Source organism: Lethenteron reissneri, chromosome 68, assembly GCF_015708825.2.
Source record: "Lethenteron reissneri isolate LAM-NWPU_2019-01 chromosome 68, ASM1570882v1, whole genome shotgun sequence".
NCBI lineage: Eukaryota > Metazoa > Chordata > Hyperoartia > Petromyzontiformes > Petromyzontidae > Lethenteron > Lethenteron reissneri.
The window spans coordinates 1,638,873-1,652,000 of record NC_083846.1 but is presented as its reverse complement, the minus strand read 5'-3'; the positions used below and the strand labels follow the sequence as shown (position 1 = coordinate 1,652,000).

Below are 13,128 nucleotides of genomic sequence, written 5' to 3'. Positions count from 1 at the left end.
GTGCCCCCTCCACCTGGCACTCTCTCCGCGAACCGCTGTATGGGGGATCTTCGCATCCGAGTCGCGTTCGAACCGCTTTACGAAATTGCGCACGTTACAAGTTTTTGTCAGCGATAATATTGATCGCATGATTAATTATTGTACGGGGACGGTGGGTATCCGTGCTGTGTTCTGGCGAGGAGCGTTTCGCCACCGCGGCCGGCCGCGGCAATCCGCGGCGCTAACCTCGTCCCCTCTCCACCCCCACCCCCCCAACCCCCCGGTAGGCACGTGGTCCGAGCTGGCGCACACCTTCTCCGCTCACGCCCCGCGGGGCCGCCGCTCGCGCCCCTCCTCGGCGCTGCCGTGGCTGCGCGCGTTCCTGCGGCACGCCGAGGCGCTGCTGCAGCGCGCCGCCGGCTCCTGCGCCCTCGCCGTGCCGTACCACGAGTGGCCCGTCGACGCCGGCGACGTTGACTCGTCCGTCGCGTGGGACCCCGACCTGTTCGGCGGCGACGGCGCCGACGCCGGCGACGGCTGCGTGCGGCCGAACCCCTTCGAGAGGCCCGGCGCCGCCTGGTCCCCCTGCCTGCGCCGGCGCTTCGACATCTCCATCTCCCTGCCGGACGCCGTGGACGTCCACCTGGCGCTGCTGTCGCCCGACTTGGCCGCGCTGACCGAGCGCCTGCTCGCCATGTCGGCGCTGTTCCGGCTGCGCGTGGGCGGGCACGCGGCGACGCCGCTGGCGCCGTACGACCCGCTCTTCCTGCCCCACCTGGCCTACGTGGACCGCCTCTGGGCGCAGTGGCAGGAGCAGAACCCCGGCGCGGGGCCTCCCCGGGAGACGCCGCCCACCGAGACGGTGCCGTTCGGCCCGGCGCCCGACGACGGCCGCCGCTGCGTGTCGTACGTGCCGCTCACGCTGGGCACCCCCTGCAACGTGACGGCGGCCGGGCCGGCGGCGCTGCGCCGGCCGAGGCCACCGAGGGGTCGCGAGGGTCGCGCCTCGAGGGCGGCCGCCGCCGCCGACGGCCGGGGTCGCGCGCCGCCCGACGCGCGCTCCAACGACGCCGGAGAGTTCTTGGAGGGTTTCGTGGAGGTCGCCAAATACGGCGCGAAGTTGGGAACCCGCAGCACCACCACCACCGCCGCCGGCGGTGGCTTCCTTCCTCCGCCTCCGGGCGTCGAGTGGAACCAGTTCACCCGGAGCCAGCTCGGCCAGAACGGATTCGAGCCGGAGCGGCCCGACGAGAGCCGGTTCAATCGACGGCCGTCGTTGCCCCGCAACGCCTTTGATCCGGAGTCGCCGGAGCCGGCCCGGTTCGACCACGATCCGTTGGACCGCGGTACGTCCGGCCGCACCGGCGGCGGCGGCAGCGTCCGCCTCTTCGACCGCGACGGCTTCGACTCGGAGGGCTTCGACCGCCTGGGCTACGGCCGCTACGGCTTCGACCGCTCCGGCGTGACGCCGTTCGGCATGCGGAGCGACGGCACGTTCGCCCGCACTGCCGACCGCGTCGCCGCCGCCGCAGCGGGCCTCTTCGACCCCTCCGGCCACAACCGGCACGGCTACAGCGCGTTCGGCCTGGACCGCGCCGGCTTCGACGTCTTCGGCTTCGATCGCGACGGCTACGACAAGGACCGCTGCAACTACTTTTTCGCCGGGCCCCACTACCTGCGCTTCTACTTCTTCGCGACGCAGCAGCTGGCGGCGGCGGCCGGAGGGGAGGCGGCGCTCGCCGGCATACGCCGGATCTGCCCGCCCGTGTCGGAGGTGCCGGCCTGGTGGCTGGAGGCGGAGGGCGTCGGGGGGCGGCCGTCGCCGGGAGGCGCCGGCGGGCGGCTCCGCGAGCACGGCCAGGCCCCGCGGAGCTCGTCGGTGACGCACGAGGGACTCTGGCTGCCGGTGACGCCGGACGCCAGGTGAGGAGGATGAGGGAGGAGAGAGTTTGAATTTCGATGGTTGCAATTTGCCTGCGGTCGGGGTTGCTCGTGGTCGAGAGGTCGTGGAGGTCAACACACCTCCGGTGATCACGGTTGGCTACGTACGGTGCGAAAGAAGTTCAGGGAGTCGATCGTTTAAGCCCACCCCGACAACAACAAAACATCGTGATGTTGATAGTTCCCGATGCGATTGATTTGGCGAAATTCCACCTCTGAGAATTGAATGTCGGTCTTACCCGTCGTGTGTGACGAACTTTACGCTCATCTGGTAGAGCGAGGGGGAACGTGACGCTACTATTGTGCGTGGTGGACCAGGGCATCACTGGAAGGGAGGGATCTCAGAGGGAGCTCTTTGATATCCGCTTCTGCGGGCCATTCGCATCATCTGTTCATCTCATCACGAGTAAATTATAAGTTCAAGTTGATTTTGTTTAGAGATAGACCATTTTGCCAGAGTGAACCGAGTCACCAAAATGTTACACCGATGTAGCAACTCACAGCAACCGGTTGAATGGACGCCCAAAAGACAAAGATTCCCCGTATAGCCTCTAACAGACTGTTGGGGCAAGTGCTATTTGCGAGGACCTACGACCCCACGCACAGACAGGTGCGCGTAACACCATCGCCCACACCGCATTGCTGCCCTGTACGTACGTATGTTGAACTTCTTTCGCACCGTACGTAGCCCACCGCGCTAATCGGAGGTGCGGGGGAAGGACAACAAACTATGGGTCTCTGTGTGAGTCTATGGGTCTCTGTGTGAGTCTATGGATCTCTGTTTGAGTCTGTGGGTCTCTGTGTGAGTCTATGAGTCTCTATGATAGTCTATGGGCCTCTGTGTGTCTGTGGGTCTCGGCACGAGTCTACGGGTCTCTGTGTGAGTCTATGGGTCTCTGTGTGAGTCTATGGGTCTCTGTGTGAGTCTGTGGGTCTCTGCGCGAGTCTTTGGGCCTCTGCGCGAGTCTATGGGTCTCTGTGTGAGTCTGAGTCTCTGCGTGAGTCTATGAGTCTCTATGATAGTCTATGGGCCTCTGTGTGAGTCTATAGGCCTCTGCACGAGTCTGTGGGCCTCTGCGCGAGTCTATAGGTCTTCGCGCGAGTTTGTGGGTCTCTGTGTGAGTCTATGAGTCTCTATGATAGTCTATGGGCCTCTGTGTGAATCTATGGGTCTCTGTGTGAGTCTGTGGGTCTCTGCGCGAGTCTATGGGCCTCTGCGCGAGTTTATGGGTCTCTGCGCGAGTCTATGGGTCTCTGCGTGAGTCTATGGGTCTCTGTGCGAGTCTATGGGTCTCTGCGCGAGTCTGTGGGCCTCTGCGCGAGTCTACGTATGCACGTTGAACGTCTTTCGCACGACCCTCCGTCGCCAGCCGCGCTAATCGTGAGGCTGCCGCGCGGCGCCGCAGGTTCTGCTTCGAGCTGCACTGGTTCTCGGGCTGCCCGCTGGGCTCCCGGCCCGTGACCTGCGGCCAGGACCTCTGCCTGGGCGCCGCCTGCTCCGGCTTCCCCCACGCCGAGTGCCGCATGCGCAACTGCGGCTCGTGCTACACCGAGTGGCTGGAGCCGCAGACGGGGGCCCTGCTCATGTGCCTCGGTCAGTGTGCTGCGCGTGTGTGTGTTACGTGTGTGTGTGTGTTAGTTGTGTGTGTGTGTTACCTGTGTGTGTTACGTGTGTGTGTGTGTCACGTGTGTGTGTGTGTTAGTTGTGTGTGTGTGTGTTACCTGTGTGTGTTATGTGTGTGTTACATGTGTGTGTGTATGTTAGTTGCGTGCGTGTGTTACATGTGTGTGTGTTACATGTGTGTGTGTTACATGTGTGTGTGTATGTTAGTTGCGTGTGTGTGTTACATGTGTGTGTGTTACATGTGTGTGTGTGTTTGTTAGTTGTGTGTGTGTTACATGTGTGTGTGTGTGTATGTTGGTTGTGTGTGTGTTACATGTGTGTGTGTATGTTAGTTGCGTGTCTGTGTTACATGTGTGTGTGTATGTTAGTTGCGTGTGTGTGTTACATGTGTGTGTGTGCGTTACCTGTGTCTGTGTTACCTGTGTGTGCAGTGTATATATGTTGAACTTATTTTAAACCATAGATAGAACATCGTGCTCATCAGAGAAGAGCATGTGTCGTCTGTGTGTGTGATGTGTTTGTACTCATCCAGTGTGTTCTAGATCAGTGAACCCGCCAGGCCATTCTTGTGTGTTGTTGTTGTTGTTATTTTTATTATTGTTACGGATCTAGTTGTTCTTTGGTCATAGTCGTTGTCGTCATCGTTTGTCATTTTGGTTGTTGTCATCGTTTTTTGTTGGGTGGCATCGTTGTGTTATTGTTGATATCTGTTGTCATAATCATTTTGTTTTTGTTTATTGCTATGGTTGTTGTTGTTGTTTCCGTTGCTCCGCAGGCTGCATCGACGAGCGGGGAATGTTCCGCGCAGAGGGCAGCTCCTGGGTCATGACCTGTGACCTCTGCTCGTGTCAGGGAGGCGCAGTCTCCTGCATTAGCGGCTCCTGCGAGCCCTGACCCGACCTCTGACCTCTGACCTATCGCCCCCCCACCCCCTGCCCCCCTCCCCCATCATGATCATGCCGGTAAAAGATGTCAAACTTTGACCGATCCCATCAGGCCGGTAAGGGTGAGCCTGTGTATGTGCGGGTTTGTATACCTGTGCGTGCGTGTGCGTGCGTTACTCTCTCGCCCTAACACTTTGGTGTGTGTGTGTTGACATCCTGCCGGTGAGCCTCTGCCAATTTACTTGGCGTCAAAGTGCACCTAGCCTGGCACACACGCGCGGTGGTAGCATCACTGCAACTCGGTGGTGAAAGGAGGATGGTGCGTGCGTGCCATGTGTGTGTCATCGTTAATTTAAACGTGCCCCCTTGTGACTCTGAATGCTTGGTCTGTGAACGTTATTCATTTTAGCCAACTCTTTCACGCACATATTTTATCCGTGATTGACGAGTTAAAAAATGACTACGCATATTCCGATTGGTCTAAACTTGAATGTACCCCCTTTCGATTGGTCAAAACCTTACTGTGTCTATTCTGATTGGTCCATGTTTGGCATAGCCCTCTTATGATTGGTCCATACAAGGCATGTCCTTTCCTGAGTCAAAACCTACCCCACGTTCTGTTTAATTGGCCAATGCTTGACCTGGTCTTTGATTGGTCGGAAAATATATTCCACGTCTCGTCTGATTGGTCAATATTAGAATTTTCATTTTTATCATCACAATGTATCCCAGGTCTATTCTTATTGGTCCAAACTTGACTTGTGTCTTTTGATTGGTGCTAATTATTATTTGTCCACTGGCTTGACCTCCGCGGGAAGGTCAGCAGGTCGGCTGAAGTGAACATTCTCGCAATAATGTGAAGATCTTGCAATGCGGTTGTGATATTTGTATTCTTTTATTTAAATACTCTGAGTAGTGCCAGTCAACAAGTGCCAGTAATCTTGCGACAAGCAAGCAAAACAAAATGACCAGGCATTATCACGACCCATCTAAAATCATGACTATTATTATCACTATTATTAATATTTATACTACATAGCGTACACTTTTGATGTAGAAGGAAGTTTCAATACTGCAGACTCCAATGAATATGCGTGCAGATGTTGTAGGAAAGTTTAATGAACGGTGGCCAAATGAAGATAGGTTCACCACGGTTGCTTTGTTCCCTTATCAATAACTTTGATCGTAAGAGAGAGGCACTTTGCCGTTGGGAAGGGTGGTCAATATTTGGCATTAACTCCGGTGGCACCGATCGTAGTAAAGTCACTTCAATTGTGCTTGGCGTGTACGCTAATGACACACGTAACTATTGCGTTTTCCCCGTGCCAGCAATTGTGTATGGCGCTGTGCGTGCGTGCGTATGTATGTGCGCACGTATGGAGCGGTGGCGCCGCGGTTAGCGTACTGCGCCGCGAACCCTGTTCGGCCTCGATTTCGATTCCCGGCCACGTAAAAAAAATCAGTGGGGATTATTCGAACCAGTTGTGGGTCTCTCCTAGATTGACTCAACCTTAAATGAGTATCTGGTGCCGAGTGTCAGTGTCAGCACCGGGGAGACAAAGGCAGCCGGGCGTGGTGCTGGCCACAGCGACCTCCTTGTGTGTCGAGTCAGCCGCAATAGGTGCAGACTCAATAGGCACTCGCCCCAACAGTCTTCGTGTGCCACATGGGGAACTCTTCGTATCTGTGTGTGCGACGTTTGTCTGTACTCACGGTCGCTTTCATTTCAATGCCGTTTCAACCGGCGGCAAATCCATCATCTTATTTTCCCGTCGTTTGTTAACCGCCTAGTTTTTAAGCTGACGCGTTTTTAAGCCGACGCTTAAAAAGTAAAAAAAAAATCTCACGCAACCTACGGTATTATATAGGATTTGCTTGAACAAAAACAGCACCGGTTAGTGGAACACCGACCAAGTTTTTCCACCGCAATGTCGTCAGATCACGGACTAAATGTGGGAAGTCGATGGTCACGACCCAGTCACCAATGACTGCACAGAAAAAAAAAACCATCCCAATTAATATATTTGGTTATCGACTTATTATATGATGACATGCCCAGCCCTGAGAATTAAAATATATAAAAACAATGAATATTGGTTTGTCACGCGTCGAACGTGATTGCTCGCAGTGGCAGGGTGAGTAGGAAAGTTCCAGCACCCCATACAACGTGAACCAGATGTCATTTGAAGTGATCTCAGGAGTAGTTCTGTGTTGTCCACTTCCGTGTGCCGTTCTGTAACAAGGGGGGGGGGGGTTGCGCTGCTTTGTGAAAGATGCAAATGGAATGTTCTTCTTGTGACGTGCCGATGACGTCGACAGCACATCCGGGGATAGAAATTTGGAGGACATTTTTCGTTTTTGTAATCGCGTTTAGTGACTGTAATCTGATGACCTGTCAAGAGCCTCGGCATTTTATGGGATTACCAGCACCTGTATTTCGCATTCTGACTACAATAGCACATTTCCTGTAAAGCTCGACTTAACAACACTGGACCATGTCTAGGCCTTGGGCCTGGTATTGTAGAAGGCCTCAAATGGCCGTCGGTCTAAAATGGTTTCCCTTTCGGTGCCAATTTGTTCGAACTCTATTTATTGTTATTATCGTTATTTCGTATTCGAAAAATGTTGCGGCGTTTGGTAACGGCGGAAATTATAGTGCAGTATTTTTTTTCTAAGTCTAGGTTGTAAGTTATAACGGACGGTCAAATGAAGTCCGTCGAGCGGTGAAAGCCACCATCAAGTCTCGCCTGTGTTACTATCGGTTTTTAAAAAAACAAACCAACAAGAAAACCCTGAGCGGTGTGCGTGGTTGTGTTTCGTGCGATTCTGTCGGATTTGTTACGAGGGAGCGTGGAGGACGCCGTCGCCGCTTTGTTTCTTTTGTACAACGACGACGATCCACGTCCCCCCATCCCCCCTCCGATAAAGTTTGTGACTTTGGACACAGCAACAACAAAACAACTTTACGTTTTTATTTTGTCGTCTCATTCCTAAGGCACCTTCGCGCAAACACATACAGACACACGCGCATACATACACACAACAAAGACAAAGATCCCCTGCGTAGCCTTAACAGACTGTTGGGGCAAGTGCTGTTAGCGAGTAGCGCCTATGAAGGCCGGCATGGCACACGAGGTGGGTGGGTGGCCAGCAACACGCCCGGCCGCCTTTGTCTCCCCAGTGGCGATGGTTTCACGCACTGCATCAGGTCCTCATTTGAGGCTGAGTCGACCTAGAGGAGGCCCAGGGCCAATTCGTCACCGGTGGTGGTGGCCGTCGTCGTTATTGTCGCCCGACTTGCTGTTGCTGGTCGACAGAATTTTCCCGTCCGGGATCTCTCCGCACGCGCGGAGTCCAAAACTTAACAAGAACCCAGCCCAGAGTGCGACGGGAAATCCTTCGTCACACACGGGGAGACCTCCACGCAGACGAGCGTCGTCGTCAACATCCTCGCCGCACCGCCGTCCCCCCGAGACCCAAGTCGCGTTCCGACAGCAACAGCACCACCGCCACCACCGCCGCCGCCGCCGCCGACCCCGCCACTCAGCCACGACGCCTGCGGCTCGCGTTGCCGCGGGCTGGTGATTGCACTTTGAGGCCGTCGCGGCACATGTGAGTGTTGGGAAGGGCTCGCTGCCGACAGGAGGTCACGGGAGAGAGACGACCTCCCTCCCCGGGGTGCCACGGGTCGACTGGAGAGTCTCTCACCCTCCGTCGTCGCCCCGGGGATCCGGGGTGCCTCACGTCTTTTGCGCGACCCGCCGGACCCCGCACCCTCTGCATCGAAATCGAAGCGATCGGCATCGCGACGCGAGGATTTCCGGCGGGGTGCCGTCATTTACGAGCGAAGCGAAGCGGACGCAGAGGATCGTGGGGTCGGTGGGTGGGGGGGTGAGAGGTACGGGGGGGGGGGTTGTCAGGGGAACTCTCCTTCGGTGAGCCAGGCCAGGCACAGCGGTGCGTGCCCAGGTAAGTATTTAGAGCTTTTATTTATATATTTTTCCCATATATACTTTTTGCAGCGATTGTGTCCCCCCCCACCCCCACCGTACGAGAGAAAGAAAGAGACATTTTTTTTCGGGGGAAGTCAAAATGCAGCGTCCGCCCGCCCGCGCGGCGGGATCGGTGCGGTCCGATCGGAAAAGGTGGCGAGCGTCGCCGTGGTGATTGGAGGGCGCGCTCGCTTCGCGGCCCGCGGGGTGGTGCCGTGCGTGCCGACCACCGCACTGACCGCTCCCCCACCCCCCCACCCCCCCACCCCCCACCACCCCCCCCCCGTCCCTCTTCAATATTTGGACGCCGCTTGATACACATTGGCACTGCGAAGGACAGAGCGAGCGAGGAAAGTGGAAAGACACGTCGAGACGTGCACTTGACACCTACGGGCTGTAGCTGCCCCGTGGTCGGTGATGGCGTCGATGATGGCACGCGCGCACACGGCCCAGTGGCTCGTTGCGAGTGCACGCGGGGGCCTCTTGCAGGAACCGAGGTGACTGAGCGCCGCGCACAAAGTTCGTAACTCGACGTCAGCTCCAAAAATATTCCCTCCCCTCCCCCCCCAACGCCGATTGGTCCTGCCGGGATTGTAGCAGTGACCGACGGATGGATGTCGCATGGGGCTGTGAACACACGGTTCAGTAACGAAAGTTGTGGGCCGCCGTCTGGCCCCGCAGGCCGCGTTCGTTCTCCAGCGCCGATGCCGTTACAGGCTGCGCGCTGTGAGTGGAGTTTATGCTCTGTGTGTGTGTGTGTGTGATGATGATGAGCAGGAGGTGTGCGTGGGGAGCGGTGGTGCAGCGGTTAGCGCTACGCTGCGCTACGAACCCGGCAACCCGAGTTCGATTCCCGCTCACGGCCACGACCAGTGACGATTATATCTGAACCGGTCCTAGGCCTCCCCTAGGTCGACTCAGCCTCGAATTAGTACCTGGTGTGATGTGTAAGCATCGCCACTAGGGAGACAAAAGCGGCCGGGTGTGGTGCTGGCCACCCACCCCCTCGTGTGCCGTGCCGGCCTTCATAGGTGCTCGCTAACAGCACTTGCCCCGACAGTCTGTTAATCCAAAGCGCGGGATCTTTGTCTTTGTATGGGTAGTTGGAGGAGGCTCGTGAAAGATGCTACTGGGATCTTCGTCTTGTGTGTTGATGAGCAGGAGGCGTGCGCGTGTGTCTCCGTGTGAAGGCTGCAGCTACGACGGGAAGATCTACAAGAACCAGGAGACGTTTCACATCAACGCCTGCACGTCCTGCGTGTGCGTGGTGAGCGCCTCTCTGCGTCCGCCACGCGTCGTGAACACGCCGGCCCGCTCACTCGGTCGCCCGTGCAGACCCCTTCCCAGCGAGTCACTCTCACTCAATGCCTCACCGACTCGCCCACCAACTCGCCCACCTCGTCATTCACCCACCGCGTTACTCACCCACTCACCAACTCGATCATTCACCACCTTGACCATCTCACCCACCTCGTCACTCATCCACCTCGTTACTCACCCACTCACCAACTCGATCAATCACTACCATTACCCTATGACCCACCTCGTCACTCACCCACTCACCCATTCACCAACTCAATCAATCACCACCTTTGCCATCTCTCCCACCTCGTTACGCGCTCGCCCACCCACCCACTCAATCTCCGCTATTGAATTTTCACAAAGCTCGCCTGCCTTGGACATCGCCTTCCCTCCCCCCAGCTCCCGACGCCTACACGCACACACGGACACGTGCACGGATGTCCGTGTGTCCGTGTGTGTCAGTGTGTGTGTGTGGGGAGCGGTGGTGGAGCGGGTTAGCGCTACGAACCCGGCGAACCCTGCGATTCCCGCTCACGGCCAACACCGGTGACGAACCGGTCCTGGTAAGAAAAATTCCACTGGGGAGACAAAGGCGGCCGGGCGTGGTGCTGGTCACCCACCCCCTCGTGTGCCGTGCCGACCTTCATAGGTGCTCGCTAACAGCACTTGCCCCTACATTCTGTTCAGGCTACACGGGGAATCTTTGTCTTTGTTCGCATGCGATGGCGCAGAATTTGAAATGCCGTGGCTACGAACCCGGCGACACGAGTTCGATTCCCGCTCACGGCCCGCACCAGCGGCGGACATTTCAACCTGGTCCCGTGCCCCCCCTAGGTCAACTCAGCATTAAATTAGCAGCTGGTGCGGCATCGTGAACATCGCTACCGCCGCCGGTGGGGGGGAGGGGGGGAGACAAAGGTGGCCGGGCGTGGTGCCGGACGCACCGTACCACGTGGTGCGCCGTGCCGGCCCTTAGATGGATGCTCGCAAGGCAGAAGCAGAACTTGCTCCAGGAATCCCGCGTGGGCTACAGCGATGCGGGGATGGGGGGAGGGTGACCTCTGTGTGTGCGCGTCCTCTCCTCCCCTCGCTCCCCCCCCCCCCCCCCACTAGAATGGAGACGTCAGCTGCAAGGAGGAGGAGTGTGCTCGAGCCAAGTGCCGCAACTCCGTCAAGAAGCCCGGAGCCTGCTGCCCCACGTGTCCCAAGGGTGGGTGGTGCAATCGGTGGCGGTGGTAGTGGTGGCGGTGGTGGCACACAGACAGACACAAGCAGAGAGACAACACAGAGACACACAGAGAGAGACACACAACATAGACACATGGTCTTCACACTGACGATGTCTTATTGGCAAAGTGCTCGCCCCCCCCCCCCCCCGCTATGAAAATTAGTGAAGAACGCCGCTCGCGAGAGATGTAGAGACAAGATATATAGTTGTAGTGTATGTGTGTGGTCTTAACGTGCACATAGCCTGGCACAAGCGCCGTGGTTGATGTCACCGCCACTTAGTGGCGAACGTGTGTGCAGATCGACGTCTGGTGTCCTGTTCAGCACTCGGTAATGCAAAGGCCCTCCCTGAAACTAAACACCGCATGTGCATTCTAGATTTGAAGCTTTCGTGACTGCAAGGAATCATATTCTTAGGTTTTTTCGGTAAAGTCACGTAAGTGAAATTTTTTTATTAATAAAATAAATATAAAATATTTTCTTTTATTAATTTAAAATTTTCACCTACGTGACTTTACCGAAAAATCTAAGAATACCGCATGTGCAGCTGGACATGATCAAGAGTTGAACCTCCACAGGTCCAACTCAAAGGCCCCCCACCCCCCCACCACCACCACCACCAACCCACTCATCACTGCCAGAGCCCAAAGCACAGCGATGGCCATTCATTCGTTTGTTCAGCTGCCAGACTCCCTGTGACTGGCCTTCTTTTCTCTTCTCCTCCTCCCACCCACCCACCCACAACAAAGATCCCTCGTGTAGCCTGTGACAGACTGTTGGGGCAAGTGCTGTTAGGGAACACCTATGAAGGCCGGCACTGTGGCACACGAGGGGGTGGGTGGCCAGCACCACGCCCGGCTGGCTGCCTTTGTCTCAGTGTGCTCATTTGAGGCTGAGTCGACCTAGGGGAGGCCCCATGACCGGTTCAGATAATCGTAACCGGTGTTGGCTGCGAGCGGGAATCGAACTCGGGTCGCCAGGTTCGTTGCGCAGCGTGGCGCTAACCGCTGCACCACCGCTCCCCACACACGCACACACGCGCACACACAGAGACACGCACACACTCACACACACACCTCCACCCCGAGCTCAAAGGCCACATTGTTACATCTCCATCAGTGTTCACTTGTGCTCCAATTTTTACGCTTTTCAGCTCCGGTTGAAAGCGTTCGTGCATTAGCTCTGCACGTCTCCGTTTGGAGAGACCTGGGCAATCGTACGCCAACTCGTCTAGGCATGATCTAATGTAATTAAAGGATTCACGTAAACTAAACTATGAAACTAAACACACTTGTATTTCACCAGGTAAGGCCCACTGAGCTGCGTAGCTCTTTTGCAGAAGAGACCTGCCCACAAACGGGAACTCAACGAAGTGGCTTTATCATCATCACGTGGAAATGCACAGCAGCCAAATGCTCTAAATGCGTGAAGTTGATTCTAAATGTGGGGGGAGGGGGGGGGATGCCGGAAGACCCGGAGACAAATCCACACGAACACGGGAAGAGACACGCACACAACCTCCAAGTATACAGCAGCAGCAGGCGTCAGGGTCGGGATCGAACCCACGGCCTCCTGTAGACCTGGCGATGGAGTTAACATCTCATAGCCACCGTGGCGCCCCTGCCGCTGTGTTATTAGGGATTTACTCTATAGACGACCCTATATGCCCTACAGACAACCCTATATACCCTACAGACAACCCTATATACCCTACAGACAATCCTATATACCCTACGGACGAAAAAACCAAACCGACCGCGCGAGAATATCAGCCGGGCCCCGTGCACCCGACGCGTCCCGGTTGACGAACGCCACCGCGAACAACGCCGGGTCGGCGCTCGATCTGGCGCGTCACGCGCCGCAGCGCCAAAAATCACCCGGGGCGGGGGCCGCTCGGGCGTTTTGTCCCCGACAGCCGCACGAGCCGCGAGCGGCCCCCCGCCGCGGCCGCTGGGCCCCCTGGGCCCCCTGGGCCACAGCTCTCGCCGCCCGTCGCGCCCCCAAACGACAGCGGTGCCGCTCTCGTTGACGGCCGAGTGGCGTTTTGGGGGGGTGCCCCCCGCGCTCCTCGGCAAGCGGCGGGGGGGGGGGGTGATGATGCGTTTGCGAAGAAAATACAAATTCCTCCCGAAGGCTCAGAGGCCCCCTCTGCCTCAACTCGCCCCCCCTCCCCCCCCAC

The 13,128-nt window shown here is 57.0% G+C and overlaps 1 protein-coding gene across 1 annotated transcript in view; it reads left to right on the top strand.

The window, feature by feature from the left end:
• The window catches only part of LOC133360298 (kielin/chordin-like protein), a 112,452-nt gene that overhangs the window by 55,477 nt on the left and 43,847 nt on the right, over nucleotides 1–13,128 (top strand). The window contains exons 11-15 of the mRNA XM_061578941.1: nucleotides 267–1,902; nucleotides 3,327–3,514; nucleotides 4,320–4,376; nucleotides 9,611–9,687; nucleotides 10,836–10,932. Of these exons, the coding sequence (XP_061434925.1) occupies nucleotides 267–1,902; nucleotides 3,327–3,514; nucleotides 4,320–4,376; nucleotides 9,611–9,687; nucleotides 10,836–10,932 (2,055 nt within the window). The remainder of the gene's footprint in view (nucleotides 1–266; nucleotides 1,903–3,326; nucleotides 3,515–4,319; nucleotides 4,377–9,610; nucleotides 9,688–10,835; nucleotides 10,933–13,128) is intronic.